This window comes from Manis javanica, chromosome 16 (genome assembly GCF_040802235.1).
Source record: "Manis javanica isolate MJ-LG chromosome 16, MJ_LKY, whole genome shotgun sequence".
Taxonomy (NCBI): Eukaryota; Metazoa; Chordata; class Mammalia; order Pholidota; family Manidae; genus Manis; species Manis javanica.
In genome coordinates, this window is record NC_133171.1 from 21,090,889 (window position 1) to 21,118,700 (window position 27,812).

General features: G+C 43.0%; 1 protein-coding gene across 7 annotated transcripts in view; it reads left to right on the forward strand.

Annotated features, from left to right (window-relative positions):
* Nucleotides 1–27,689, forward strand: part of RIPOR2 (RHO family interacting cell polarization regulator 2) — a 250,511-nt gene extending 222,822 nt beyond the window's left edge. For 5 of the 7 annotated variants that reach the window (XM_073224923.1, XM_073224920.1, XM_036994281.2 and 2 more), the window contains 7 exons: nt 714–849; nt 2,088–2,249; nt 3,178–3,336; nt 5,608–5,810; nt 18,515–18,598; nt 22,311–22,401; nt 26,020–27,689. In XM_073224923.1, coding sequence (XP_073081024.1) covers nt 714–849; nt 2,088–2,249; nt 3,178–3,336; nt 5,608–5,810; nt 18,515–18,598; nt 22,311–22,401; nt 26,020–26,120 — 936 coding nt within the window. In that variant the 3' untranslated portion in view covers nt 26,121–27,689. Of the gene's footprint in view, nt 1–713; nt 850–1,378; nt 2,250–3,177; nt 3,337–5,607; nt 5,811–18,514; nt 18,599–22,310; nt 22,402–26,019 lie in introns of those variants that run through there. The other 2 variants (XM_036994282.2, XM_073224922.1) reach the window with 2 other exon arrangements.
* The last annotated feature ends 123 nt before the right edge of the window (nt 27,690–27,812 follow it).

The following is a 27,812-nucleotide window of genomic DNA, read 5'->3' on the forward strand; positions in this document are numbered from 1 at the left end:
TGGAACCTTCAGGCAGCAACTGACTTCGGCCTTTTCCTTGCTCAGGCCCTTCCTTATTCAGGCACACAAGTGGAATCACTTACTACTCACATGAACTTTGGCAGGTTATTTAACCTCCCACTGCCTCAGTTTCCTCAGCTGTAAAATGGGATATCAATAGTGTCTACCTCTTTGGGCTGTTATGAGAAATAACATGAGTTAATACACGTATAGGGTTCAGACCAGTGCCTGACACATAATAAGCACTCGTTAATTAGTGAGATAGCTTTGATTATAATTATGATTATTATAGAACACGCTCTTAATTTTCAGCTTGAATGCAAGGAAATACATCCATGCTGTGAAAAATCAGTGCACTTGTAAAATATGTCTTTTTTCTGCTCACACACAGATAGGCAACCTAAATAAGCCCTCCAAATTTCAAAGAGGATTTACAGATTTTCTGTACATAGAAGTAAAGGCAACTTTATAATAACCTTGCAGCTCTACTATTAAGAAAAATTCAGAACTTATGCAAGCATAAAAAAGTTTAAAGCAGTGAAAACATGTCTGATTTCATCAGATGTTTTAACTGGCATGGAATGAGGAACATTATCAAACTGGAACAAAAACACTGAGTTTAATTACTGCTACATTAGGAAAGATGAGTTTGAGTGAAGAACACTGTACTGACAATAACCTCACTGATGCAGTGGTTTTGTTTGTTTTATCAGCAAATTGTTTTCTCAAGCAAAACCCCATTTGTGGCAAGAAATCTGTTAGAGAAGCTTTCTAGGCAAATCCAAGTGATGGAGAGACTCTCAGCCGTCAGCGATGAGAACATAGGAAGCATGAGTTCTGTGGTTGAAGGTAAGCGCCTGCAAATCACAGCCCTTCCATGTCAGTGGCGACCTACTAGCCCACTCCTCTGCCTACCAGGAGAGCACAAAGGTGTTCTTGGGCCAGAGAATAGAGCACACAGTGTCATCAACACCACGCCTCAGCTTTTGGAGTCAAACCAGCAGACACACAGCTTTTTCTAGAGGGGCCTCGACCTCCAGAAACCAGATGTCAGAGTGTAAACAAGCAGCAGCCACCTCGTAGACAGACTTCCACAGACTTTCTCTGCTGCTGTGGTTCCATTTCAGGACAGATGATCAAATTGTGTCATGGAGCTCGTTAAGACAAATCCCATAGCAGCTTACTGTCAAATGCAAGATGCTCCCAACCTCTACTGGGAAAAGGTAGATACATGGATTCAGAGGCCTTCAGGAGAGTCCCTGGTTCAGAGGGTTTTTGGTGGAGAACTTGACATGGGGAAGATATCTTGGAAATTGTGTGGTATGGCTACAGGGTTCTTTAGGAAACCTAAAAATTTTTGTCTTTTGGTGATTTTCAGTGGAAGTAGCAGAACACAAGGATCTTCAAGGTTAGCTCTGCTTAAGCCTAGAACTCCCTGTAGGTTCTCCCTGTGCATTTCTGCCTCCTGCATCTTGGCCTGCTAGGAGCAGGTGACCTTGGTAAGGATCTGACAGGCATGCAAAAGGGCAGGACATTCAGGCTGTGAGTGCCTAGCATCCCCTTCTCTCGCAGGCCCCTCCTCACCATCACAACTGCACACAAGTGAAATCTCGACTGTGTGCCGCGCGGCGCAGGGCCCTTGCATCACTTCTGTCTGAGGGCCGCCCGCACCCTGCTCCGGCCGCCCGCTGTCCTGTTCCATCCCCACCTGAACACTCTCCTGGGGTGTGGCCCTTCAATCCCATACAGGTTTCTGTAAAGTTAAGGGAAGTGGGGTGGTTAGAACGTCTCCCAAGAGTGGGGCTGCTGTGTTCTCCATCCCTGAAAGCAAATGGCTTTGCTTCTGCAGCATTTTCTTTGCTGCCCAAGCTGGATGGGCTCCTCATCAGAACTTCTTGGTTGCTTAGACAATCTGCCAACTACAGAGGAATCATGCAGTTCTGATTAAAAACTACAGTCTTTAAAAAAACAAATTTTCTAAAAACCCCTGATGGTGCCTGCCTGACCCCCATCCCACCAGCTACGGCTCTTCAGTCAGCTTCCTTCAGGTCATGTGTGGACGGACGGGGGTTCTTCTGCTCTTGCAGCCATACCAGGATTCCACACAAAGCTATCTTTGCTGTCATTCTGGACCAAATGCTGTGGCCCAGCTGGTGTCTACCACAGCTCAGCTGACAGGGTGATCGAGCAACTGGAAGCCAGCTTTGCCGGAACTGTCAACAGAGAATATCCAGGACTTGCAGACTCAGGTACAGGGAGGCCGTGGAGGGGGAAGCGCTCCTGCCATCCAGTCTGGGCGTGGGCATTGGTCCGAACTCCCTTGCCATTTCCCCTGCAGCCAGCCCTGAGAAAAGGCTTCCTCTCCAGGGAACCACGTCAGCTACTCAGTAAGATATAAGAAAAGAGAGACTTTGAACACGTGTAATTAAGAATATCATCAGTGACTTTTAAAAGCACTATATTTCTGTATTGCTACTTAGTATATATACTTTTTTCATTAAAATGTCACCAATACAGGAGTATCCAATGGTATAACCACTTTAGAAAAACTGGTAGTTTCTGGTAAAGCTAAATATGCCCTTACCCTATAATCCAACAATTCCACCCCTAAGTATGTCAAGAGAAATATGTGCTTATGCTCACAAAAAAAGGACGTGTAAAAGAAGATCCATAGCAGAATTATTCACAAGAGCAAATGCAATTTGGAAACAAAGCAAATGCCCATCAACAAGAGAACGGATAAATTATAAAATATTTATACGATAGGCTATTACACAGCAGTTTTTTAAAAGAATAAATTACTAATATAAGCAGCAATTTGGATGAATCTCAGAGATATTTTGGTGAGTAAAAGGAGCCAGATTCAAAATACATAACTCCATTTATGTGAAGTTCAGGAACAGGCAAACCTAACTTGCATTGGTACAGTCAGACTTCTAGTTACCTGTGAGGGGCGGGAAGTAACTATGGACTGCAAGGGGGCACAAGAGAACTTTATGGGGCGCTGCCAGTGTTCTGTGTCTTGATCCAAACGACAGTTATACAGGTGTATTGATGTCCACTGAAGATTAGCTCACTTTACATACTCCATCATATGACGTATAAAAAGATGAATGAATGAATGAATGAATGACCTTGCTTCTTAAAAGCTGCTTCGTATCTTCCCCTTCCAAACAGTGTTTCAAACCTTGGTGTCCCAAATCCTGGACCAGGCTGAGCCCCTGCTTTCCTCTAGCCTCTCCTCAGAAGTCATCACCGTTTTCCAGTATTACAGTTACTTTACCAGCCACAGTGTGAGCGACCTAGAGAGTTACTTAAATCAGCTGGCCAAGCAAGGTGGGACATGTTCTTTTGTCACACTGTGTGGTGTCTCAATTTGGAATTTTCTTTGATGTTTTTAGTCACAGATTTTAGTGATGGTAACCTTTTTTTCCCCAAGTCAACAGCTAGGCTGACATTTACCTTTTATATGACATCTGGACCCTTAACATTAGTAAGCTTCTTGGCAATGAACCAGGGACTTACTAAGAGCATCCCCACCATCCAGCAGCGGTGTAACAGTAACAGGAACCTGGTAAATTACCTAAGACTTCACTGCAGTTTCTTTCCTTCATTAATGTATTTGCCGTTTCTAGGATGAAGCCTACAGGCAATATTATTTTATGTTGGTCTTTTTGGTGGCACTTTCCTAATAATGAGCAGAAATGGAGTTCAAAAGAAGGCAAGTGGAGTGACATATTGGGAACGTAAAGGAGGGAAGAATGGAAAACCACAGCTTAGGCCACATGTCCAATGCACCAATATGGGAGCTTGGCCGCGAAACTCAGGATTGCCTTCTCATGCGGGACCTCGAGTATCAGACATAAAATCAGTCTCTGCAGTGAGTGAACTCCTCTTCAGGAGCGGAGCCACTGCAGACGGGCTGGTTTCAGGTTCCCAAGTTCTTGCTCTGCATACCCAGCAAGGCTTGACGGTGGAGTGTAAAGGGTGGCAACGTGCTGTGTTCTTGGGAAACAGGTTGGCACAGCATCAGGCTGGAGCAGTGTGTCTGGCCCAGACCCAGGCGTGGCCCTTCTCTTTTCAGAACATTAAACCCGCAACACACATCCAGCACAGAAGAAAGTCTTTCTGCACCCGGTGCCATACCAGCCCGAGCATGGGACAGTCTGTGCATAGCACATCCCCAGTGGCAGATGCTGGCACAGGGCACCAGAGGGAGAGGGCCCGGCAGGAGACAGGCACGGTGTCAGGACCCAGGGTCTCACTCTATTATACTCTTCATTTCTTGATTCGAAATTTGTCACAGTCTAAATCATTTTTCTGAGTAAGTTTCTGGATTGCTCAATTGACATCAATTGCAGTTAACTTCTCTAAGCGTCTTATTATGTAACCCCAGAGAAAACACACACACATCTCAGTAATGGAGGATGGATAAGAGAATAACAATGCAAAAATCCTAATGTTTACATGTCTTTTTTTTCTTTCTTTATGAAAGGAAAAGTCCTTCCTTATAAAAACAAAACTAGAAAAATATAGAGGTAGAAAGGAAAAGATTCAAATCCCCTATTCTCCTACTTTGAAAATTTTATTGTCTTTTTCAGTTGAAAGTGCATGGGTTTTAGATTTTAAAATTGTGGTTGCTCATCATAGACTATTATATCCTAGTTTTACTTGACATTATATCCCATGTTATTAATTCTCTGAAACATATCTTTAGTTTTATAATACTCCTGTATGTGGGAACATACCAACGTATTTGGTTATTGTTGAATGTTTAGGTTATTTGTTTACTTAGTTGTTTTATATAATACTATCTCGACTTTTGACTGTGGTATTTATTAAGCAGTGAAATTACTGGAACATCCACAGTGGGAAAAGTAGGAAATTAAAGCAAAAAAAAATCTTTTATAATTCACAAACTTGTGCAGTGTGTAGAGGATGCGGCTCCATCAATGGAACGTGGATTTTAGGCTATTTTCCCATCTCTACTGACCAGATACACCTTTGACGTGACGTTTTTGTGCCCGATGGGCTCCTGTGCTGGACATCTCGTTAGGGACTGGAATACATTCCTTAGTCATGAAACATGGTCAGTTTGTCCAAATGGGACTCAAATTCCTATTTTTTGTCATATTGCCTCCATAATCCAACCAAATAACTGTATTTTTCCATCAGGAATCAACTATCTGAGTGCAGCCAAAGAGAACACGGTTAGGGTCATTCAGGGTTGGGATTTGCCAGACAGGTATGACTGAAATAGAGAGGGGCAACAGAGCCTGCTGTATCTGGAAGGCTATGGAGTTTTTACTGTTACTTTGTCACTGTTCATTTTATAGTTGACTACTTAATTCACCTATAAGTTAATTTAGTTGCCATTATGAGATGGAGACCCACCTTCACTTTCTTCTCATATGATTTGTCATTTGCCTTAATATAGTTATATGAATAATCTGTCTTCTCACAAATGGGAAACATCACTTTTATTATATGCTAATTTTTCATATATATTGGGATCTGTTCTTATGTATGTATTTGAATCTTGTTTATATTTTTAATGAGCTTGTACTTTATTGTCAGAAGGTGACCTATGTATTCTCTGCTCTCTAGTTTCCATGGTTCAGACTCTGCAGTCACTAAGAGATGAAAAGCTGCTCCGGGCCATGACTGACCTTGTGCCCAGCGGCCTCCCAGCCCAGCAGGAAGTACTCAGGACACTGGCTCTGCTGTTGACCGGTGCTGACAGCACAGTCAGTGAGGCTGTGATGCGCTACTTGGCAGCAGCCTCTAGAAACAAGCACTTCAGAGAAAAGGTAGGGCACAGTATCGTGGACATCAAGCCAGAGGCTTGTTTAATTTTCTATCATTTACTCTTAATATTTGGTCATCAATTCTTTTACAAAAATAGTTTTCTTCTGCTTATTAATAATATATATTCTGGACAACAGTTTACTATAATAGTTAAGTGCCTTAAAGTCCAGCCCCCAGAGAAAACTATTAATAACTTAATGTATATTCCTTCAGATTGTTTCCTGGAGATCTAGTTTAGAGATTGGAGTATATTCCTTAGTTATGGAACATGGTCAGTTTGTCCAAATGGGACTCAAAGTCCCGCTTTTTGTTGTATTGTACATCCTAACATACATAATCATTTTTTCTTAAATGAGCTTATACTGTTCTGTCATATAACTGTGTTTTTTTTAATGTAATGTATCATGGTTATTTTCCATACGAAAATATATTGATATACTTTATTTTATAGGTTAATGGTGTCTCAGTATATATGGATATCCCATAACTTATTTTATCATTCCATAATGTATGGGCATTTGTGTAGTTTCCAGCTCTGAAAAATTTTCTGCTGAACACACGTGTATGTACACACATATGACAGACATACCTTATGAGAAGTTTGGGGTCAAGTCATCAAACTATTGGGTCCAAGAGCTAGAATATTTTTAATTTTAAAAGCCATCATCACTCCTATTGCTAGGAAATAAGCCATTTGCCTCTCCCTTGGCTTCGATCCAATAGCCATCCTGATGTAACAGGCCATCTACAATTCAAACACGCTGGGGCCTGTTACAGCCATGGTTTCAGTCCACTGGGAGCCCTTTCAATTTGAACAGTAATTCTGAAAACTAACTCACACTGACCTCAGAAACATAACTCACAGTGACCTTCAGAAAATTAAACTTGGCCCATCTTGTCCTTGGAAATGTCAAATGTTGAACTCTGAGAAGAGTAGCTTTCCTAAGGTATTCCTAAACTAGGGTGGTGGGATGTTTGTGTGCTCATAAAAAGATATCCCATTCTAACAAAATAGTGGTAGACTTATAGACACTGAGAAGGAACTAGTGGTCACCAAAGGGGAGGGACTGGGAAAGGTGGGGAAGGACGGAGGAGGGGATTAAGGGGCACCATATTTCACAATCACAATTATAGGTTGGTCACAGGGATGGGCACGGAGACAACAATTAATGATTCTGTGACATCTTAGTACATTGATGGACGGTGACCACACTGGAGGGGGTGAGGACTTGATAATATGGGTAAATGTTGAACCACTGTGTTGTGTATTTGTAACCAACATAAGATTGTTTATCAGTGATACTTCAATTAAAAAAAAAAGATGTTCCATTCAATACCATTTTGGCCCAAGAATATGGACTTCATATTATTGCTTCCTACAAGATTCTGGTCTTTTAGTGGGATTAGCTCAAAAGGCTTTTCTGTGGGCCAATCATCCACACCCCCATTGAAGAGAGAGGAAGAAAATTAAAGAAGTGTAAACACTGCTGGTGGCAGTTACACAGGCATTTATCTGCGTGTGCACTCTGTGAGGAGGATGGTGACACTGTTCAGCCCTAGCAAGGAGCCAGTGGCCCGGTGTCCCCTGACCAACAACAGCAATGACAGACGACAGCACAGCTGTGCTTTGCTCCTCTGTATGCGCCTTTGCTTTTAGGGCACATGCCGCAGGCTGTGTGCTGCCCTCTTACCCAGTTCAGCTCTCATGTTTATTCTCTTGGATTCATTTTCTACAAATGAGCTTGTTCCGTGACTGCTGCTGTCCCAGGCACTGTATGGAGGCTTTTGTGGACATAGTGGACGTAAAGGGAAAATAGTCCCCTCCCCCCCTTGGAGACTTTCCAACCTTGTCCAAAAAATAATAAATAATAAAACTGCCGATTACTAAGTACCTACTAAACACCAGGCACTGTGCTATGACGTCACTCGCCTGTCTTCTTTCTAACGAAATGAATGTTATTATCCTCCATTTTATACATGAGGAAACAGCCTCTGAAGATTTAAGCTTGGCGAGGACACCACACTAGTTAAGGGGTACAATTTGAATACCACCTAGAAATGTTTGACCTCCCCTCCCCACCAAACCCTGAAGACTTTCCGTTTTTTCTTATATGAATTAGCAAAAGTCAGTGCATTAATTCTGTACTAACATAATGAAGAGCTTAAAACAATGCAAAAAGTTGGTGATCCTATAAATCTTGAACCTTGGTTCAAGAATCATGGCTATTAAAACATACCAAAAGTTGTGTGTTTTGATTTCATATTCAATATTTTTTACCCCCCCACCTAAACAAGTAGGAAATAGTTATTCTCCAGTCAGACTGCTGCACTGGAGCGCTGTCGCTTCTTCGGTCACCGAGCGCCCGACTCTCTCGCGTGCGCAGGGGCTTCTTGCTTCACGGTGCGCACTTTGTTTGCTTCCTCGCCACCTGAGTGTCACAGCGGCTGCTGTCAGACTGAAGTGAGTGACGTGATTTGTTTTGCGAGGCACGGGGACGTGCCAGGGGTGTGCCACATGCTCCCTTGGGCCAGGAAACAGTTCCCAGTCCCGCTCGGGCCGGTACAGGTCTGGTCTTCATGCTCCTCGTTAGGTGCTGGGAGCAGAAATGCTGTGGGAGTGATCCTGGGATGGAATCAAGAACTTGACAAAATATGTGGCCACGGGAAGAGAGATAACTCTAAGAAATATAAATTATTTAGAAAGAAATTAACTTGGTAAAAATAAGAAAATCTATTTTTATGTCAAGATTTTTATACAAAGCATCCATATCTCATGTATCGCACTTGGCACCCGCCTCTTGCTGCAACTTACCGCCTCCTCCTTTCTTCCTCTCTGACGGGATGCCAGATTCTCCCTCCACATCCCACTTGAAATCTAGCCATGTTTCCAGTCCAAACATCATTTTCATGAAATCTGCATGGCACCGTAGCGGGTGATTTTTTCCCATGTGACTGACTTAGCATCTTGTAGCTTTCTTATGGAACTAAGACATTTTTTCTCTGCAGTTCCCTCTGAACAGTCTTAGTGTTATGGAAAATACTGGAAAAACCTAGGCTGGATCACTAATGGAAGAACCAAGCGGCACTCGGATGTCTTGTACTGTTGAGGTTTATTTTACACCGGCGGGCTCAGAGGGGAGTCATCTCCCAAGGTCTGAGCCCCGAACAAAGGCAAGGGAAGTAATATGTATCTTTCTGCTTCCGTATCTGCAACATTTCTACGTGCACAGCAACTGAGCAGGCAGGGGAGTAAGTTCAGGGCGTGAGGTTAGGGAGTGAGTGCCTGGCAGAGCGGGGAGTGAAGGGCGGGGTAAGCTAAGGGAGTTTCTGTTGTCTTTGCTCAGAAGAGCAGCAGAAGGGGGCCACCTGGACTAGACTGCTCTCCTTGTCACTTTTTCCCTATCACTCCGCCATCTGATGTCCCTTTAAACACTTGGTTTTAGGGAGCATCACCTCCTTGGTTTATGATACGGTCATAATGGCTCTGCATATACATGGCTGTACAGAGCAAATGCGTTCCCAGATAAAGTTAATGAGCTACTTAAAGACGAGGGTCTCACTAGTAGTTCAAGGAGCAACAGAAACGCTGGCCCAGCAAGGCCAGTTGAAAGAGTTGTTAGCCATGGATTCTATTCTAACATTTGTAGCTCGGAAGGCGCAAATGTCAGAGGGGTGTTGCGCAATTGGAGGGGATGGGCACCTTTTCAGAGGGACGATTAAAATTAGAAAGGAGTGCGAGGGGCACGTGCCACCACCCTGCCCCCACCCCCCGGCCTCCTTGGCGCACTTTTTTTAGTCCAGCTCTCTACCAACTTTGAGCAGTAGGAGCTGAGGACCCTCAAGGGACTGAAGGCAGACCCCGTAGTAATACTAAACTGCTTAATCTGTTATGGAAAAACTTGAGAGGTCAATATTTTGCAGTAAACTGGCTCTTTACTTAGTACCTTCAGGGCCTGCTTGACCTTTCCATCCCTGCCCCTCGGGCTTGGCTCTGGACTCCCCACCATCAGACGTTCCAGTGTGGGTAAGGCAGGTCCAGTGGGCAGTGGGTCCCTTTCTTCCCCTAATTGCACAGTCTGAGTCTCATTTATTTATTGTTTTAGTTCACTGACTTTCCCGTCTTTAAGGCAAAGGGCTGTGCTGTTCTTATCATAACATTTAGCAGGCACGTAGGTGTAGGCACTGAACCTGGTCCCCCATTTGTCTGACTTTATGCAACCACACTGAGGTTCCCCAGGAGTGAGGGGGAGAAAGGGATGGGAAAGAAGATATAAAAATAACGTTATAGAGTGGTAGTGGGAGATGCAGGCTGAGACTTGAGTACGGTCAGGAGAAACAGGCAAGCAATGTACACACTGTCACTAGGGGGCATCTGAGCCTTCTGCTTGGCTGGACATCCGTGAAGTCTATCTCAAGGTCTTCAAAGGGGGCAACTCCTGCTCTTTGGACGCTGGGCGGGGATCGTGGTGCAGATGGAGCGTCATTTCTGGCACAAGTCATGCACTGCTCACTTACTGCTCAGCATAATGCTGGCAACTGGCTGATGCAGTATTGCTTGTGTTTTTAGTCAGGGTGGCTTCTTCAGCTATGGCTCAGTCCTTTTCTTTTTTAGTGTGCTTGGGTGGAGGGGCCTCCACTGGGGGTGTTAGGGCCATATTGGAGGGAAGGAGCTTTATCTGTTTTGTATTGGCCACTGTTTGAGCTGCTTTATCTGCTCGCTGGCTCCCCTGTGTTATAGGGTTGTTTTCCTTTTGGTGCTCTTTGCAATGCAGAATTGCTACTTTTTTATGTATGAAGAGATTGAATGGCCTTTTTATATCTGGCAGGCCTAGGGCTGGTGCTTGTTCTGAAGCAGCTTTTATTTCCAGGAATATGGCTCTTCCCTCTTTGGTCCAGACAGGGGGCTTTCAGTCTGGCACCCCCCAGGAGGCTGTAGAGGGGTCTTGCCATTGCTGAGAATCTGGGAATCCAGATTCTGCAGAACCCGGTGGCCCCCAGGAATTCTCATATGCCCTTCTTTGTCTGCGGCTGGGGTAAGAAGTTAAAGACTTTTTTCCTCTCTGGCCCTAGTGCCCTTTCTCCCTGGGTGGAAAGGAAGCCCAAGTACCAGACTTGTTGCTGGCAGATTTGTGCTTTTTTCTATGAGGCTCAGTATCCTTGGTGTCACAGGAGTTGCAGGAGGGCCTTTGTGCCTTTTACACAATTTTCCTGGGTGTCACTGGCAAGGAAGAGGTCATCTACCTACTACAGGAGGGTGCAGTGTGTGGCATCCTTTGGAAAGCTGGCAAGGTCTGCAGCCAGTGCCTCTCCAAAAAGAGTGGGTGAGTTCTTGAACTCTTGTAGAAGCTGTGTCCATCCCAACTGCATCTGCCACCCTGTATCCAGTTCAGTCCATTCAAAGGCAAACGAGGATTAAAGATGGTGGCATGAGAGGTGAGACAGAGGCCTCCTCCTAAAACTGCATATAATACAAAAATAAAATTAATACAACTAATCCTGAAAGAGCAACAGGAAAGAAGACTGCGCCAAACTGCATACACTGGAGAAAAGAATAAACCTCACAGAACTGCCAAAGCTGTAGCCCGGCAAGACCGGAGCCCTTCCCCCACCCCAGCTCACTGGAGGGAGGAAGAGAAATGCTTGAATGGTACTCTCGTGATTAGGGGGTTGGAAAGCTAAGACAGGCATAATTCCTCGACAAACTGAGATTCCAGCCACTTGTGGAAAGCAGGGATCCATATCCGGCTGCTCTAGGATAAAAGTAAGGTGGGCAGTCTGAGAGACTTCCTAACAGCAAGAGGGCTGCTAAAGGGGCAAGGATGGCACAGAGCTTACTGCTCAGGAGAAACAGCAGGTAGACAAAATTGTCCAGGTGTACTCTGCCCAGCAGGTTGGGAGCTTTCACGATCTTCAGGTGCTCCAGCTCCATGGCTGGCTACACAGCTCCAAGGACTCCATCCGTGATACACATGGAGGATTCACAACATACTCCTAAATAACCAATGGATCAATGACCAAATAAAAACAGAGATCAAGTAGTATATGGAGACAAATGACAACAATAATTCAACAACAAAATCTGTGGGATGCAGTGAAGGCCATGCTAAGAGGAAAGTATATTGCAATACAGGCCTACCTCAGGAAAGAAGAACAATCCCATATGAACAGTCTAAATGCACAATCAATGAAAATAGAAAAATATGAACAAATGAGGTCCAAAGTCAGTAGAAGGAGAGACATAATAAAGATTAGAGCAGAAATAAATAAAATCGAGAAGAATAAAGCAATAGAAAGAATCAAGGAAACAAAAGGTGGTTCTTCAAGGAAATAAACAGAAGAGATAAATCCCTAGCCAGACTTACCAAGAAAAAAGGAGAGTCTACACACATAAACAGAATCAGAAATGAGAAAGGAAGAATCACTACATAAACCACACAAATAAAAAGAATTATTAGAGAATACTATGAAAAATTACATGGCAACAAACTGGATAACCTAGTAGAAATGGACAACTTTCTAGAAAAACACAACCTTCCAAGGATGACTCAGAAAGAAACAGAAAATCTGAACAGACCAATGACCAGCAATGAAATTGAACTGATAATCAAAAAGCTAACCATGAACAACACCTGTACCACATGGCATCACCACTGAATTTTATCATTTAGTGAAGGCCTAATACCATCCTCCTTAAAGTTTTCCAAAGAGTAGAAGAAGAGGGAATACTTCCAAACTCATCTATGAGGCCAGCATCACTCTAATACCAAAACCAGGCAAAGACCCCACAAAAAAAGAAAATTACAGACCAATATCCCTGATGAACATAGATGCAAAAATACTCAAGAAAATATTAGCAAACCAAATTCAAAAATACATCAAATAGATCATTCATCATGATAAAGTAGGATTTATTCCAGGGATGCAAGGATGGCACAACATTAAAAAATCCATCAACATCATCCACTACATCAACAAAAAGAAGGATAAAAACCACATGATCATCTCCGTAGATGCTGAAAAAAAGCATTTGACAGAATTGAACATCCATCCATGATAAAAACTCTCAACAAAGTGGATATAGAGGGCAAGTACCTCAACATAATAAAGGCCATATATGACAAACCCACAGCCAACATTATACTTAACAGCGAGAAGCTGAAAGCTTTTCCTTTAAGATCGGGAACAAGACAAGGATGCCCACTCTCCCCACTTCTATTCAACATAGCAGTGGAGGTCCTAGACACAGCAATCAGACAACACAGAGAAATAAAAGGCATCCACACTGGCAAGGAGGAAGTTAAACTGTCCCTGTTTGCAGATGACATGATATTGTACATAAAAAACCCTAAAGAATCCACTCCAAAACTACTAGATCTAATATCTGAATTCAGCAAAGTTGCAAGATACAAAATTAATATGCAGAAATCTGTGGCTTTCCTATACACTAACAATGAACTAGCAGAAAGAGAAACCAGAAAAACAATTCCATTCACAGTTGCACCAAAAAGAATAAAATACCTAGGAATAAACCTAACCAAGGAAGTGAAAGACCTATACTCTGAAAACTACAAGACACTCATGAGAGAAATTAAAGAAGATACCAATAAATGGAAACACATCCCATGCTCATGAATAGGACGAATTAATATTGTCAAAATGGCTATCCTGCCTAAAGCAATCTACAGATTCAATGCAAGTCCTATCAAAATACCAACAGCATTCTTCAACAAACTAGAGAAAATCATTCTAAAATTCACATGGAACCACAAAAGACCTCGAATAGCCAAAGCAATCCTGAGAAGGAAGATAAGGCTGGGGAGATTATACTCCCCATCTTCAAGCTCTACTACAAAGCCACAGTAATTGAAGACAATTTGGTACTGACACAAGAACAGACTCATAGACCAATTGAGGAGACTAGAGATCCCAGATATAAACCCAAGCATATATGGTCAACTAATATATGATAAAGGAGCCATAGATACACAGTGGGGGAATGACAGCCTCTTCAACAGCTGGTGTTGGCAAAACTGGACAGCTACATGCAAGAGATTGAAACTGAATTATTGTTTAACCCCATACACAAAAGTAAACTCGAAATCAAGCAAAGACCTGAATGTAAGTCATGAAACCATAAAACTCTTAGAAGACAACATAGGCAAACATCTCCTGAATAGAAGCATGAGCAACTTCTTCCTGAATGCATCTCCTCGAGCAAGGGAAACAAAAGCAAAAATGAACACATGGGACTACATCAAACTAAAAAGTTTCTGTACAGCAAAGGACACCATCGACAGAACAAAAAGGCATCCTACAGTATGGGAGAATATATTTGTAAATGACATATCCTACAAGGGGTTAACATCCAAAATATATAAAGAACTCACATGCCTCAACACCCAAAAAGCAAATAAGCCTATTAAAAAATGGGCAGAGGATATGAAGAGACAGTTCTCCAAAGAAGAAATTCAGATGGCCAACAGGCACATGAAAAGATGCTCCACATCACTAATCATCAGGGAAATGCAAATTAAAACCACAATGAGATATCACCTCACAGGAGTAAGGATAGTCAGCATTGAAAAGACTAAGAATGACAAATGTTGGCGAGGTAGAGAAAGGGGAACCCTCCTACACTGCTGGTGGCAATGTACTCTAGTTAAACCATTGTGGAAAGCAATATGGAGGTCCCTCAATAAACTAAAAATAGAAATACCATTTGACCCGGGAATCCCACTCCTTGGAATTTACCCAAAGAATACAACTTCTCAGATTCAAAAAGACATATGTACCCCTATGTTTATCGCAGCACTGTTTACAATAGCCAAGATATGGAAGCAACCTAAGTGTCCATCAGTAGATGAATGGATAAAGAAGAGGTAATCTGAAGAGGTTCTATTCAGCCATAACAAAGAAACAAATCCTACCATTTGCAACAACCTGGATGGAGCTGGAGGATATTATGCTCAGTGACATAAGCCAGGCAGAGAAAGACAAATGCCCAATGATTTCCCTCATTTGTGGAGTATAACAATGAAGCAAAACTGAAGGAACAGAATAACGGCAGATTCAGAGACTCCAAGAAGGTACTAGTGGTTACCAAAGGGCAGGGGTGTGGGAGGGTGGAGAGGGAGGGAGGGAGACGGGGATTGAGGGGTATTATGTTTAGTACACATGGTGTGGGGGTCACGGGGAGAACAGTGTAGCTCAGAGAAGGCACATAGTGGATCTCTGGCAACTTGCTGCACTGATGGACAGTGACTGCATTGGGGTGTGGGTGGGGACTTGATAATATGGGTGAATGTAGTAACCACATTGTTTTTTCATGTGAAACCTTCATAAGAGTGTATATCAATAATACCTTAATAAAAAAATTTAAAAACAAAAAAGCAAAGGCAAACAAGAGCTGGCTTTGGGGGGCCAGCTGGAGGCAGAAAAAGGCATCTTTAAGTCTAGGCACGTGAGCCATTTGGCAGACCCCGGGATCTGGCTGAGGAGGGTGTACGGATTTGGGACCACCGGGTGTAAAGAAACAGTCATTTTTTTAATGGCTCACCAGTCTTGAATAGGTTAGTACCTTCCTCCTGGCCTTTTGACTGGTAGAAGCGGGGTGTTCCGGGGTGACTGACACTCGATTAGAATGCCTGCCTCTCAGTCTGATCAGGTGTTCCTGGATGCCTGCTCTCGCCTCTTGGGAGAGGGGGCACTGCCGCTGTCTTTGTGGCTCCAAGAATAGTTGCAGTCTTTTTCCCTGAAGGGGGCAACAGAGACGGGGACCACAGAGTACTCTTCCCCTGTGTCAAGCATGAAAGTCATGTTCTGGCCCCCCACTTTCATTCTGACCGTGGGCTCTTGGGGGCTGAGAGTAAGAGAGCCCGTCCTTGTCAATCTGCATCTGCTCCTGCCAGGCCAGTGAGCCCTTCCCCGTGGGGCTCCTCCCGGCAGCCACTGGGCTTCAAGGCTTTGCCTCAGTTGGGGCATTCATTCTCCCAGTGCCCCTTCTCTTTACTGTAAGCACACTGGTCCATGGCTGGGGGGTTCCTAGGCCTCCCCCCTCTTGGCGGCCGGCTTTTCTCTGCCTTTCGGTCATCTCTCTTTCTTTCAGGGCGGCTGCCAGGATGCTGGCCTTTTTCTTCATTTCTCTTTCAGCCTGTCTGTCAGCCCGACCTTCTCTGTTTAGATATACTTTATTGACAATCTTAATTAGCCGAGTGATATTCATCCTGGCAAAGCCTTCGAGTTTTTGGAGCTTTCTTCTGATCTCTGGAGCAGCTTGAGCTACAAATGAGGTGTTGATCATCTATTGGCTCCCTGGTAACTCAGGATTGAAGGGGGTGTAGATGCAATAAGTTTCACACAGTCTTTCATGATAGTTCCCAGGAGATTCTCCTGGTTGTTGAGTGACTGAAGAAACTTTGGTTGTGTTCATAGGCTTTTTGGACCCAGCTTTGATCGCCTGGAGGAGGGTGTCCTGATATTGGTGGACCTGGTACTGTCCCTCAGGGGTGGTGAAGTCCCACTTGAGGCACTCCTTGGGGACAGAAATTTCAGTCCATGCACCCCAAGGACCCCGACTACCCTTCCCTTCCATTGTGAATAGGGTGTGGAGAAGCCGTTGACAGGTTTTTTTTATGTTGGCTGATGGATTTGGAAGAAGTATTTCATGAGATCAACCAGGGCTTGTGGCTTTTCTGACCAGGTGTCAGTTGTGGAGAAGGGTTGATATTAAAACATGGACTGGCTGGGCTGGATGGTCCCATATTTATTATGTCTTTCAGGTTCCTGCATCTCTTGCACTGGCATCTGAAGGGTGCCTGCTCCTGGCCATGGGTGCAGTCTGGCTGCTGGTCTGGGGGAGAGTGGATTCACTGGTTCTGGAGTTGGCAGGGAGGCTGACGGCAGCGGGATATCAGGGACCAGGGGCTGGGTGCTGATGGCCTTGTGGGTGCACATGGTGGGGGTAATACGAACTCTTCCTCTAGGTCACCAGCAAGAATCTGTGGAGGCTCAGGGTTCTATTGATTATTTGCAGGCTTCTTTGTTGAGGCGACTAAGACCCTACCATCTCCCTGCCTGTTGCAAGCAGATCGCACCCGAGGGGGAGGGTCTGGGCGATTTCTAACCAGGAGTTAATGTATGGGAACCGGTCAGGATGGCCTGGATCTCCAGTGATGACCCGCCAGACCTGGCGGACTGTTGGGACAGCTGGGGCCCCTTCTGGAGGCCATCCTGCACTAAAGGTGGGCTATTCAGATTCACACAGGGTTTTTAACCTGCTGGGAGTGAATTTTACTCCGTAGTCTTTTGAAAATCCCTTCCTCAAATTTTTGATCATGGTGTCAAGGACTGTGGATTTGCTGTGCCCTGACCCCTGGTGTGTCCGTGGATGGTGCCACAACAGACAAGGGAGGGGTGCCTCCTGTAGAGAGGAGACCAGTCAGATGCCCGTCTGTTCACACTCCTCTCGGAGACTTTGGTCAGCCTTGCCCAAGGTGCACCCGTGTAAGTCCCGGGCCAGGTCAGCCGAAGCTGAGTCACTGTTATGTTGTGGCGGCTGACCACGAATATGGCCAAGGGCCCACTCAGATTCCGTAGTGCAGGCTGTGGAATCACAGATTCAGTGCAGACTGAATGGCTTCAGCCCGCCCTGCACACTCACTCGCACACTCAGACCAGAGTTTAAACACTCCCCCCCTGGGAATGTCTACTTGTTGAGACTTCTAAGAAGTCTCCGGGAGGTGATCAGGCTCCCCTTCCACCCCAGCGGGTGGGAACTGGCTGGGTCAGGGGCCCCGGGGCCTCACCGGATTCAACGTCGGAACCAGGTCCTCACCTGCCAAGCCTCCTTGAGTCCGGCAGGAACAGCGGAGCAGGGCCGGCCCAGGGGGACAGGGTGGGAGCCTGCCAAAAGATCAGGCAGGGCGCACCTTCTCCATTGCAATCTCCCCTTCAGTCACCGCCCCGCTGTTGCCCCAAACTGGTAGCAACAAAGGGCCAGAGCAGTTGGGTTTCCAGGTCAAGGAACCAAATGTTATGGAAAAAACTGGAAAAACCTGAACTGGATCACTGATGGAAGAACCAAACAGCACTCGGAAGTCTTGGAATGTTGAGGTTTATTTTACGCCAGCGGGCTCAGAGGGGAGTCATCTGCCAAGGTCTGAGCCCCAAACAAAGGCAAGGGAGTAATATGTATCTTTCTGCTTCCGTATCTGCAACATTTCTACCTGCACAGCAAACAAGCAGGCAAAGAGGAGTAAGTTCAGGGCGTGAGGTTAGGGAGTGAGTGCCTGGCAGAGAAGGGAGTGAAGGGCGGGGTAAGCTAAGGGAGTTTCTGTCGTCTTTGCTCAGAAGAGCAGCAGAAGGGGGCCACCTGGACTAGACTGCTGTCCTTGTAAAATTTTCCCTATCATTAGCATTTCTACTAGACCTGAGGGTCTCTTGAAAGCTGGCATCATAACTTTATATCTTCTAACTTCATGTTCCCCAGAATCCATGGCCTGGTAGATTATAAGAGATCAAGGTATTGAGTAAAGAGACAGCTATTTTGAGATTCATAAACATTAATTTTAATAGACTCTTTTTTGCTTTGAACATAGTACAAAATACCTTGTTTTATCTGTAGTCTATCTCAGGAAGTAAAAATTAGATATACCTCTAAAACTACACACAAATCAAAATGTCTTGAGCGTCCTTCCTTCTCTTTCAGGCCCTGCTCTATTACTGTGAAGCATTAACGAAGGCGAACCTCCAGCTCCAGAAGGCAGCTTGCCGGGCCCTGAAGAGTTTGGAGGTAAAGTCCAGCCTCGGAGCCCCAGCAGTTCAGCTCTGAGCAAGATTAAGCAAAATAAATATACATAACAGCTTTCCTTCCACACTTCGAAGTACTTGTTTTAGCAACATTTCTCATGTCCTTTGCACTATATATTGGTTTAGGGGTCCTTTTTTCTTTAAATAGTAATTAAATGTGTCAGTAAAAGAGTTATTTTCAATAGGCCATGAGAATCAGTTTGCCTCTGGGACAGTATTAGAAAAGTTTATCTTATCCCAAAAGAGAACTAATAATGATGATTTTGTAGCCGGGGTTCTTGTTCACAAAGCTGAAGAATGAGCTTCACAAACACTCCAGGTAGGAGAGCAAGGTACAGGCTTTTATTTAGAAATAAAGTGAGAGGAAAGAGCTCCTGGCTTATGCCAGAAGGGGACAAGAGAGCCTGGGGTGGTGCATTGTCTAGGGGATTTATAGGCAGTTGAGGATTTTGGGGGAATTGAGGGCTTAGGGTGTGGACTTCTAATGCCTGCCCTGCCCTCAAGGTGGGCTGGGTTATTGTCTGTTTGCCAGGGCTGTTTATTGTGAAGTCATGGGTTATGCTGAGATACCCTTGCAGAACACCCAAACATTCCAGGCCAAGTTGCTCCTGGCCAATTGATCTTACTGAAGATGTCTATATTCCTAGTCTGGTATCTTTACCCTAGAGAATTAGTGTGACCTTGACTTTGCATAATGCTGAACACAGAGTTTCAATAGGGACTTTACATTGTTACATTGCTTTGACTATAAATATCCTGCCTTGCTTTTTCCGGAGGCCCTCACCCTACTCTGTCTAAGCCCATGGTCCCTGTCTCAATTTCACCAATTTTTATTCATATGAAAAATAGCAGGGATAAATAACATTTGCAAAGAAGAATTGGAATTCAGTATGCCGCAAATTCCCAGATTCTTCCCCATGAACTCCTTTTATCAAGTTGCTCACCAATCTTAATGGTGTTAGAGGCGAGAGCAGTGAGAGCTAAAATGTAAGTGAAAAAAGGGCTAATAATTCCCAACGTGAAAGAGTTTGTCTTTCAATAGCCAGGATTTAATGTTTGACCTGCCTTAATCACAAAAAAATGACACTAATCACTCTTGAGAAAAGAACAGAAGGCCACACCCTGGGACTTGCTAAAATCTTGGATGGGCACAAAGGACCTACAGGCCTGGTAGGACATGAAGAAAGGGACCAACACCTCAAAAGAAAAAGTTAACGACCTGTGAAGAAAAACAGCCCTGGGAAATTTTGCCTTCCTTGTTACTTGGTCAAAAAATTACCTTGAGGGGGCCAAAAAAGCCCACAGTGATCACTGTTATCTGGGTGATCCGGTGTGAGGTGATGTGCCACTGACGAAGGCTGATAGAGACTTTATAATGTATAAAGACACAAGGATATGGTGATCTACATCCATTTTTGTGGGTTTACATGCTGTGAGGGTGTAAGTATAGGGACAGGAAATCCCAGGGCAAAATACCTCTAAAAATCAAAATCAGTCAAAGGGAGAAATAAAGTTTAAAATCTGTTTATTGCTCACAAACTGCAGTCCAGGCCCTTCTTCCCTTCCTTCCTGCTCCAGCAGAAGCAAAACCGGCCCTCCCCTCACCTCTCAGGTACAAATAAGCCCTCCTTGCCCAGGACATTACCCACTGATATGGAGATGAACTTCTCTCCACCCCTGAGGAAGGATGCAAATGCACTAAAGCCACACTTCTTTCCATCACCAACTGCCTATTGATATGCAGATGTACTAAAGCCAGGCGAGATATGGAAATGTTACAATTTTACCCACAGGCCGCCAGATTTACATGCTGTGATGTTATAGTAAAAGCTAGTTTTAAACTCTAGCAAGCCCCAAGTCTGGGAGCACCAAATCCTCTCCTTTTCTTTTTTCTCCTGGAGGAAAGGATCCTCAAACAAAGGGCTCTTTCTGAACCATCCCCAGGCCCCCAGCTCCTGAAAAGGGCTCTATGCAACATGATGTGAAAAACAGGGCAGAATCATGATTTCAACGACCAAAACCAATCAGCTCTAACTAACTTGTCAGGGAAAACATTTCTTTTTTTTTAATTAATGATAGCAAGCAGATATCCCACATTTTCCTTTTTTGTTATCAAACTGGAAACACCTATGAGAGATCAAGGTCCTCACATCAAGTGGCCCTCCAACTTTAGATCCCCCATTGAGCTAAAATGACCTATTGTCTACCCTTGCTGCTCACTCCAGGTGTCCATATCCTGGCACCCAGACCACCACTGCTACTTCCCAAACCTAGCTTTCTTCCAAGAAAGAAAACCATAACTGTTAGCCCATATCAATTCTTCAAATCTCAGCAAGAGCATTTTGTCATAGCCAGGCTCCCTTTTTCTACATGCCCTACATATTGGCACCCATAGAAATGCTATTCTAGGCCCCCTCTCCCTCTACGTGTTCTCTCAGGGGGTTGAAGGGGTGGACATCAACTCATGTTTTCCATTACCATCTATATACTAATGATTCCCAGTATTTCCAGTCCAGGGCTTCCCATCCCATCTGTTAGCCAGCGTGCTGTCAGATACCTCCAGCAGGAAGTCACCCCCCATTCTCCCCTGCCCCCACCTCTGGTCTTGTCTTAGCAGATTCTACAGCCACTACCAGTAGCTCGTGCCCTCATGCTCCACATCGAACCAGCCTCCCATCCTATACACCCCACTTCCTTTTAGCCCAAATCTTCCCTCTCTTCTATCCCAGCTCAGTTCACCTTGATTCGAGCAGCCTTCCTGCCAGTTTCTCTCTCTGCCACCTTAGAGTTGAACTCCCTTTAGTCCATCCTCTCCACTGCAGTTAGAATTCTCACAGTAAACATAAATCCTGCTTAAAATTCTCACATCTTTCCCTGATCTTAGAATGAAGTCTGAAATCCTCAATGTGGTTTATAAGGCCCTCCTTGATTTGAGGCCTGTCACTAACTATTCCGATTGCCTAGAATTTATCACCTTCACATACCCAGACACTTACACAAAACACACCTACACACCTACAGCATGCCCAGACTTAGTGAAGCCCTCTAAGATATCATTTCCTCCATGAACACTTCCCTGATCAGACCAGCTCCTGTTTAGACATGTTCTGCCCTAGCACCCTGACTCGGCCTATTGTTCATGATAATTACTTTACTTGTTTAACAATCGGTCTTTCCACTACACTTTAAACTCTTGAGGGCCAGAACCATGTCTTGTTTGTTGCTGAATTTCCCAAGTCTTGTGAACTGAGCACTCAATAAATGAGTAATAAATGAATAGAATTTCTCATCATTGACCTGTGTTTGGCTAAATATTCGGAATTTTTTAATTAGAGCTATTCTGGAAGCAATGTGATATAGTGGGAAGAACTAAAAGAGGTGGCTTCTATTCTGGAAAAGCAGGCTAGTCACTTCACTTCTCTAGGCCTGGAGTCCTCTGTGAAATGAGGAATTTAACTGATCATCAGAGCTCCTGCAAGTTACACATCCTGCGCTTCATCCTGGGAAATCCTAAGACAGTGCATTTTGGAGTAGTGCCAAAGAATCTGTACTTTTTAAGGGACCCTGACACTCAGCTAGGTTTGGGAACTCCTGGGTAAGATGCTTTTTAAAGTCTCCATCAGCTATGAAATGCTAAGTCTCCTGTGAGCCCAAACATAAATTAAAACCCTATTTTAACTATTTTCTCCTTGTAGGCTACTGAAAGCATTAAAATGTTGGTGACATTGTGTCAGTCCGATGCTGAAGAAATCAGAAATGTGGCCTCAGAAACCCTTTTGTCTCTTGGTGAGTTTTTTTTTCTTTTTTACATGATTGTTTACTTTTGACACTGTCCAAGGAACTAAAAGGAAGAGTTTCGTGTGCACTGTTTTAGCAATTCTCCCCCTCTGGGCTATCTTCTCACACGTACATGCACAGAGTATGAGGAACCAGTCAATAGCTCTCTCCCTCAAACTCCTTGTTCTAACCGTTTGGATGTTGAGGGTAAAGGTTCTCTCCTGAGCCTTCTAGATGGGTTTAATCAGTCTGTGTACTAGTTGGAATCAAGAACGTAGAAGCCAAACCGTAAAGGATGGGGCAATAGTCAGGAATCCAGGTTGGCTGGCCAGGTTGGGGTTGGCAGTACCTGCAGGACAATGATCGACTGAGGTTGCAGGGATGCATTCCCCAGCGACTCCCCCAGGTATCATAGGCTCACCCTGCCTCTCATGTTAACCTCTGATTGCTCTGCTGGCCTATGCCCACTTGAGTCCTGACACCAGTGAAAAGAATTGAAGTATTTATTCTATTCTGGAATATCCAGATAAATCTTCCCCTTTACTTCACTTCATAAAAATCCATGCCTAGCAGGTTTCATGTTTGTATTTTTCTAGGGAGGTGAGAGGGTGGAGAGAGGCTTTTTAAACTGAATAAAAAATATAAATAGTCGATATAAATAATTTTACCACTATAGGACAATCTTAAAGTGTAAAAACTATACTCTTAAAAGTCCTCAATATAATCTGGTCAATAATATTAGTTGGAAAAAAGCCACCCTGGTTCAACTATAGCAGCTTATTACTAGCATAAGCAAGAACCTTATAATCTCCATAAAAATCACATTCGTTGTTAGGTGTTCTTTCTTACAGTTACCCATTTAATAAAAGGCTTTGTTCTGCTATTAAATATAGTAGTCAGTGTATGAAAGTCTTAGCTAGCATATGTTTGTTTAAAGGATAGAACAGTTATTCCTTATGGCTGTTTCAGGCATAGAAATTATCTCATTCTCTAAAAATGTGCCCAGGGTATTATTAGTTTGAATTTCTTTTATCCCCTAGTGTTCTGATATAACAGTGAAGGTAAGCCAGACATTTGTAAAGCAAATGTCGTAAGCCAACAAGGCTTATGTTCCCAGTACAATCTAAGAAAGCTTATCCCTGTTGAATGTGCCCCAAGACTCACTTCAGCTCCACAAACAGCAGCATCTCCGGGAGCAATCATCATGTCTGCTTCACTTTAGCTTTCACGTGTGGCGCCCCGCCGCCCTTTCACATCACCAGTTCATGGTTCTCAACACTAGCTACACACTGGAGTCACCAAGTGTGATTAAAATATGCCCACGCCTGGGGTCTCCTTCCAAAGACTACTTTCAGTGGTCTGAGGTGGACCTCAACATCGGGACTTTTAAGAGCATCCCTATTGGTTCTGATATTCAACAAAGTTTGAGAACCTCTAGACTCATTGTTATGTCTCCTTTGACCCTAGTATACAAATACTGGTGCAATTTTTTCTTACATAGACGACTGAATTACTACAGTGAAAATAGTATTTTCAGTAGGAATTGATAAAAGATACTCTGTGATGAAAGACAGAGGGTCATCTCAGTACATTCAAGGGACTCAGAGCAGCAGCAATTTTACCAACCAGTATGGAATTATTTCAATATGTAAATCTAGAGCTGTCCAATAGGTCCCCCTGCGATGATGGGACTCTTGTGTTTGTGCACCACCATCCCTTACGGCAGCCAGTATGCATGTGTGGCTATTTACCTATGTGACTCAATAATGTGACAACCATGAATACAGAAGTAAAATTTAACATTATTTAATTTAGAGTAGTCACCACTTAAATATAAGTAGTCATGTGAAGCTGGTGGTCACTATATTAGAGCAGTTTCCACCATGGCCATAGACATTCCATTACACCCCTGGCTGGACCTCAGTCCAGTTTGGAACCACACTGCTTGATGCCCCAAACCTTGGGCTCTTTCTCCTCCAGCACCCTGCCTACTTCACAAGGTTGTTAAGAGACTAGTGGAGTCGCCAAAAATAGAGCAAATAAAAAAACAGATCAAAGCCTACCAAAAATGGAATGTTAGTGAGAGCAAGATGGCGTGAGAGCCCGGCCCTGCTGCATCATAATAATATTGGCAAACACCGGTAGCGGATTTGCTCTGTGCCAGGCACAGTTTTGAGGGATCTGCATGGGTTAGCTCATTTAATCCTCCCAGAGCTCCAGGAAGAAGGACAGTTAGTCCCATTTTAAAGAGGGACATACTGAGACATGCTGAAGTTGCCTAACTCACCCATGGACACCTATACCCAGCAGGGCACTGCAGTGGGTCACCTAAACTCTGTGGGACTCTGGGGGAAGAACTAACTGAGCTCCTCTCAACTGGAACATATCCATTAGCAAACTAGGAACTGGCCTGCTATTAGTTGTGTTTTAAATAGTGTTCACTGGCTGAGGCATCAAGGTGGGGGGTAGGAGGGGTGTGAGTGGGCAAGGAGCATGGTACGGATGGGCCTCCTCAGGCCTCTGTCTCTCCATCTTCAAGTAAAGGGGTCAACTCCAAAGTACTGAAACGTTGAAAACTACTGAATTAGGGAAAAAATAGCATTTGCCTCAAAAAAGTTAAGGCATGCAGAAACAACAAAAATCTAAAAATTGGTGGTGTTTGCTTATAGAAGAGTTTGCTAAAAGTTCTTTCAAATGCAGGCAAATCTCTGCTTTTGTATCTAATATATTAACAAAAAAAGTAAATGTACCAGAAAAAATGAAACACAGACTTTTGGCTTTTTGAAAGGCTTCTATTTCCAGAGACTGCAATATATTATAAAATTCATGATTACACTCCTTTTCTAAAACCCACTAATATAAATATATTTCCAGCATCTCATGAATCTTTTTTTAATTTTGCTTTTTTCTTCATAATGAACTTCTGGTTGAGAACTCATTATTCCCATCTTTGTCTCACTTGTATTATTAAATGTTTGAAAGCCTGCTTCTTATAACTCGCTATCTGTACTCAATTCCCCCATTTTCTAATCATCTTTTTTCAATAGAAAAAAAATGAAACAAAATGTTCATATAATTTGCAAATATACATTGGCTGTTCAAGATGGTACTAGTGACAAAATTGAACTAGCTGTTGGCTGGTAGATGTCATCGCCCATGTTTACATGGCAAAGAGCAACTTTTTAGCTTAAGTTTGAAAATCTTAATTTGACTTTTATGAAAGACCATTTAGAGGTACAATATATAATGTATAAGAGTTTTGTAAAATTTCAATGCACTAAAGTCAGGGACTAGCCATATTGAAATCCCTAATGCACTTAAAACAGCATCCATACAGTTTTTCAAGAATATGTCTATTATGTGAAATTATTGACATCAAATGCCCATGGAAACTAGGCTCTGTTTCACACCCTGGCATTTCTTTAGTTTCTGGTGTTACCTCAAAAGTTCTTGATTGTTCTAAACAACAAAATAAGAATAACAGAAGAGGACCTTTCCTTACCTAAAGTTAACATTAGCAAAATATAACAATCCATACCTCAACAACTGGTATTAGTTTATTATTCCGGGTGATGAATAAAGAAGTTCAGTTCCAAATGGTACTCACTTTTAATTTTCTATGTCCAGGAGAAGATGGGCGGCTGGCATATGAACAACTAGACAAGTTTCCACGAGACTGTGTAAAAGTTGGAGAATGTCATGGAACTGAAGTTGCCACAGCCTTTTAATTGTGGGTTAACTCTGCCTGACAGCTGTCTTAAATGGCCCTATTCGTCAAGATGGTGCTGTGGTTTAGCTGGAATGTGTAAACTTTGAAGAGATCTGTTGAGGTTGTCTGAAAATGTAACATGTTATAGAAAGAATTCAAGTCCAGTTTCACAGTACCTACCTAGTTTTCCTTTGGCCGGAAGAGTAGGGCTATGTGTGTAACTCAGTAGATGGCATTGCTCATTGTGTCTGACAATACAAGAGGCTATCTTATCTAGTATCTATGGAATTTTAAAACAGCCATCCTTGTACTTTTTTGGAAGTTCTTCTATAAGCTTGAAATAGTCATGTGATACTTTGATAAATATTATATACCTTGCAGTTTTTCTCTCTTGTGGTCTCAGGGTTGAATGGCCCCCTTTACCTAATTTACCTTAGATGCAAAGCACAAAAAAGAATTTCTTCAAATAAGTTTGCCTGCAGAACCAGATAAAACAACACATTATAAGAGTTTGATTTGATTTTTCAAGGCTCTGTTATTTCTTTTGTTTCTTTTCTCCATCCTGAAACTCTAAAAGCGGTTCCATCATGGTAAAAACATAGATGGATGACTAAAAACTACCTTATTTAGATTATACCTATACTCATTTTAAAAAGACACACAAAGCTAAAGCTTTTTCTTTATTTAAACAAGGGCCATTTTTTTATACTTCTACAATGGAGGTATTTTGCTGCTAAGACAAATCAAAACCAAAGGTCATGGATTCAGAAAGCAGGGATCTCTTCAAGGTAGAAGAACCTGGAAGCTGGAGGAATCTACAGGGGTGGAAACTGAGGGACATTGAAAGGGTCCTTGCTTCCATATAAATTAGCATGAGATTAGGAAGAAGAATGCCTGAGGGATGGTCTGCCCCAGAGAGATCGTTGCTGGGGGATCGCTTGGCCAATTAGCTAAAACAACAGCTCCCATTATTGCTTCCATACCAGGATTAGCAAATTCATTAAATAAGTACAATACCATTCAATAGCTCTTACTAAACAACTTTTCTTCCTCTTAAGAGTATGCAAGGTGAGATGATATGTGTGAGTGTAATTTAAACTGTGGACTATCTGTACTCTGGATGTGTTTGTATGAAATTTCATTTAGATGTCATTTTAAATAATTACAGTTTAGCAAGACCTTTAAAAACAACTCATTTCATTGTAAAGTAAAAATTGTTTGTGCCAGGCTTCCTGGCAAATTGTTCTTTCGACTGTGAAGTTACAACGTATATATATATTTGTACATTTATAAATATTATATACATGCATATATCCTTCATTTTAAAGGTATACTGTACAGTCTATAGTTAGTATGTATAGTCCATAGTTTCTGTTAAATGGTAAAATTATTCTTTTTATACAAAGTCAAATCACAAATGTTACAGAGTGTTTTTTTAATATTGCATGAGTAATTCTGTATCTTTTGTATTCGCTTCTGCATTTTATTTTGGTTGAAGGGGATGCTTTTAGTTCTGGGGCATTTGTATTTATCTCTCTTTCAAATCATGTAAGTTAAAATAAAAGTTATTTTTCAATTACTAGTCTCATATACAGAATCTGCTCTGTTTTTTTCACATGCCCTTCTTGAGTTGTATTTGTACAACACACTATAACTCATTCTCAATGTGAATTTATTGTTATCTTGAAATTCCTTCATCTATAAATGAGGA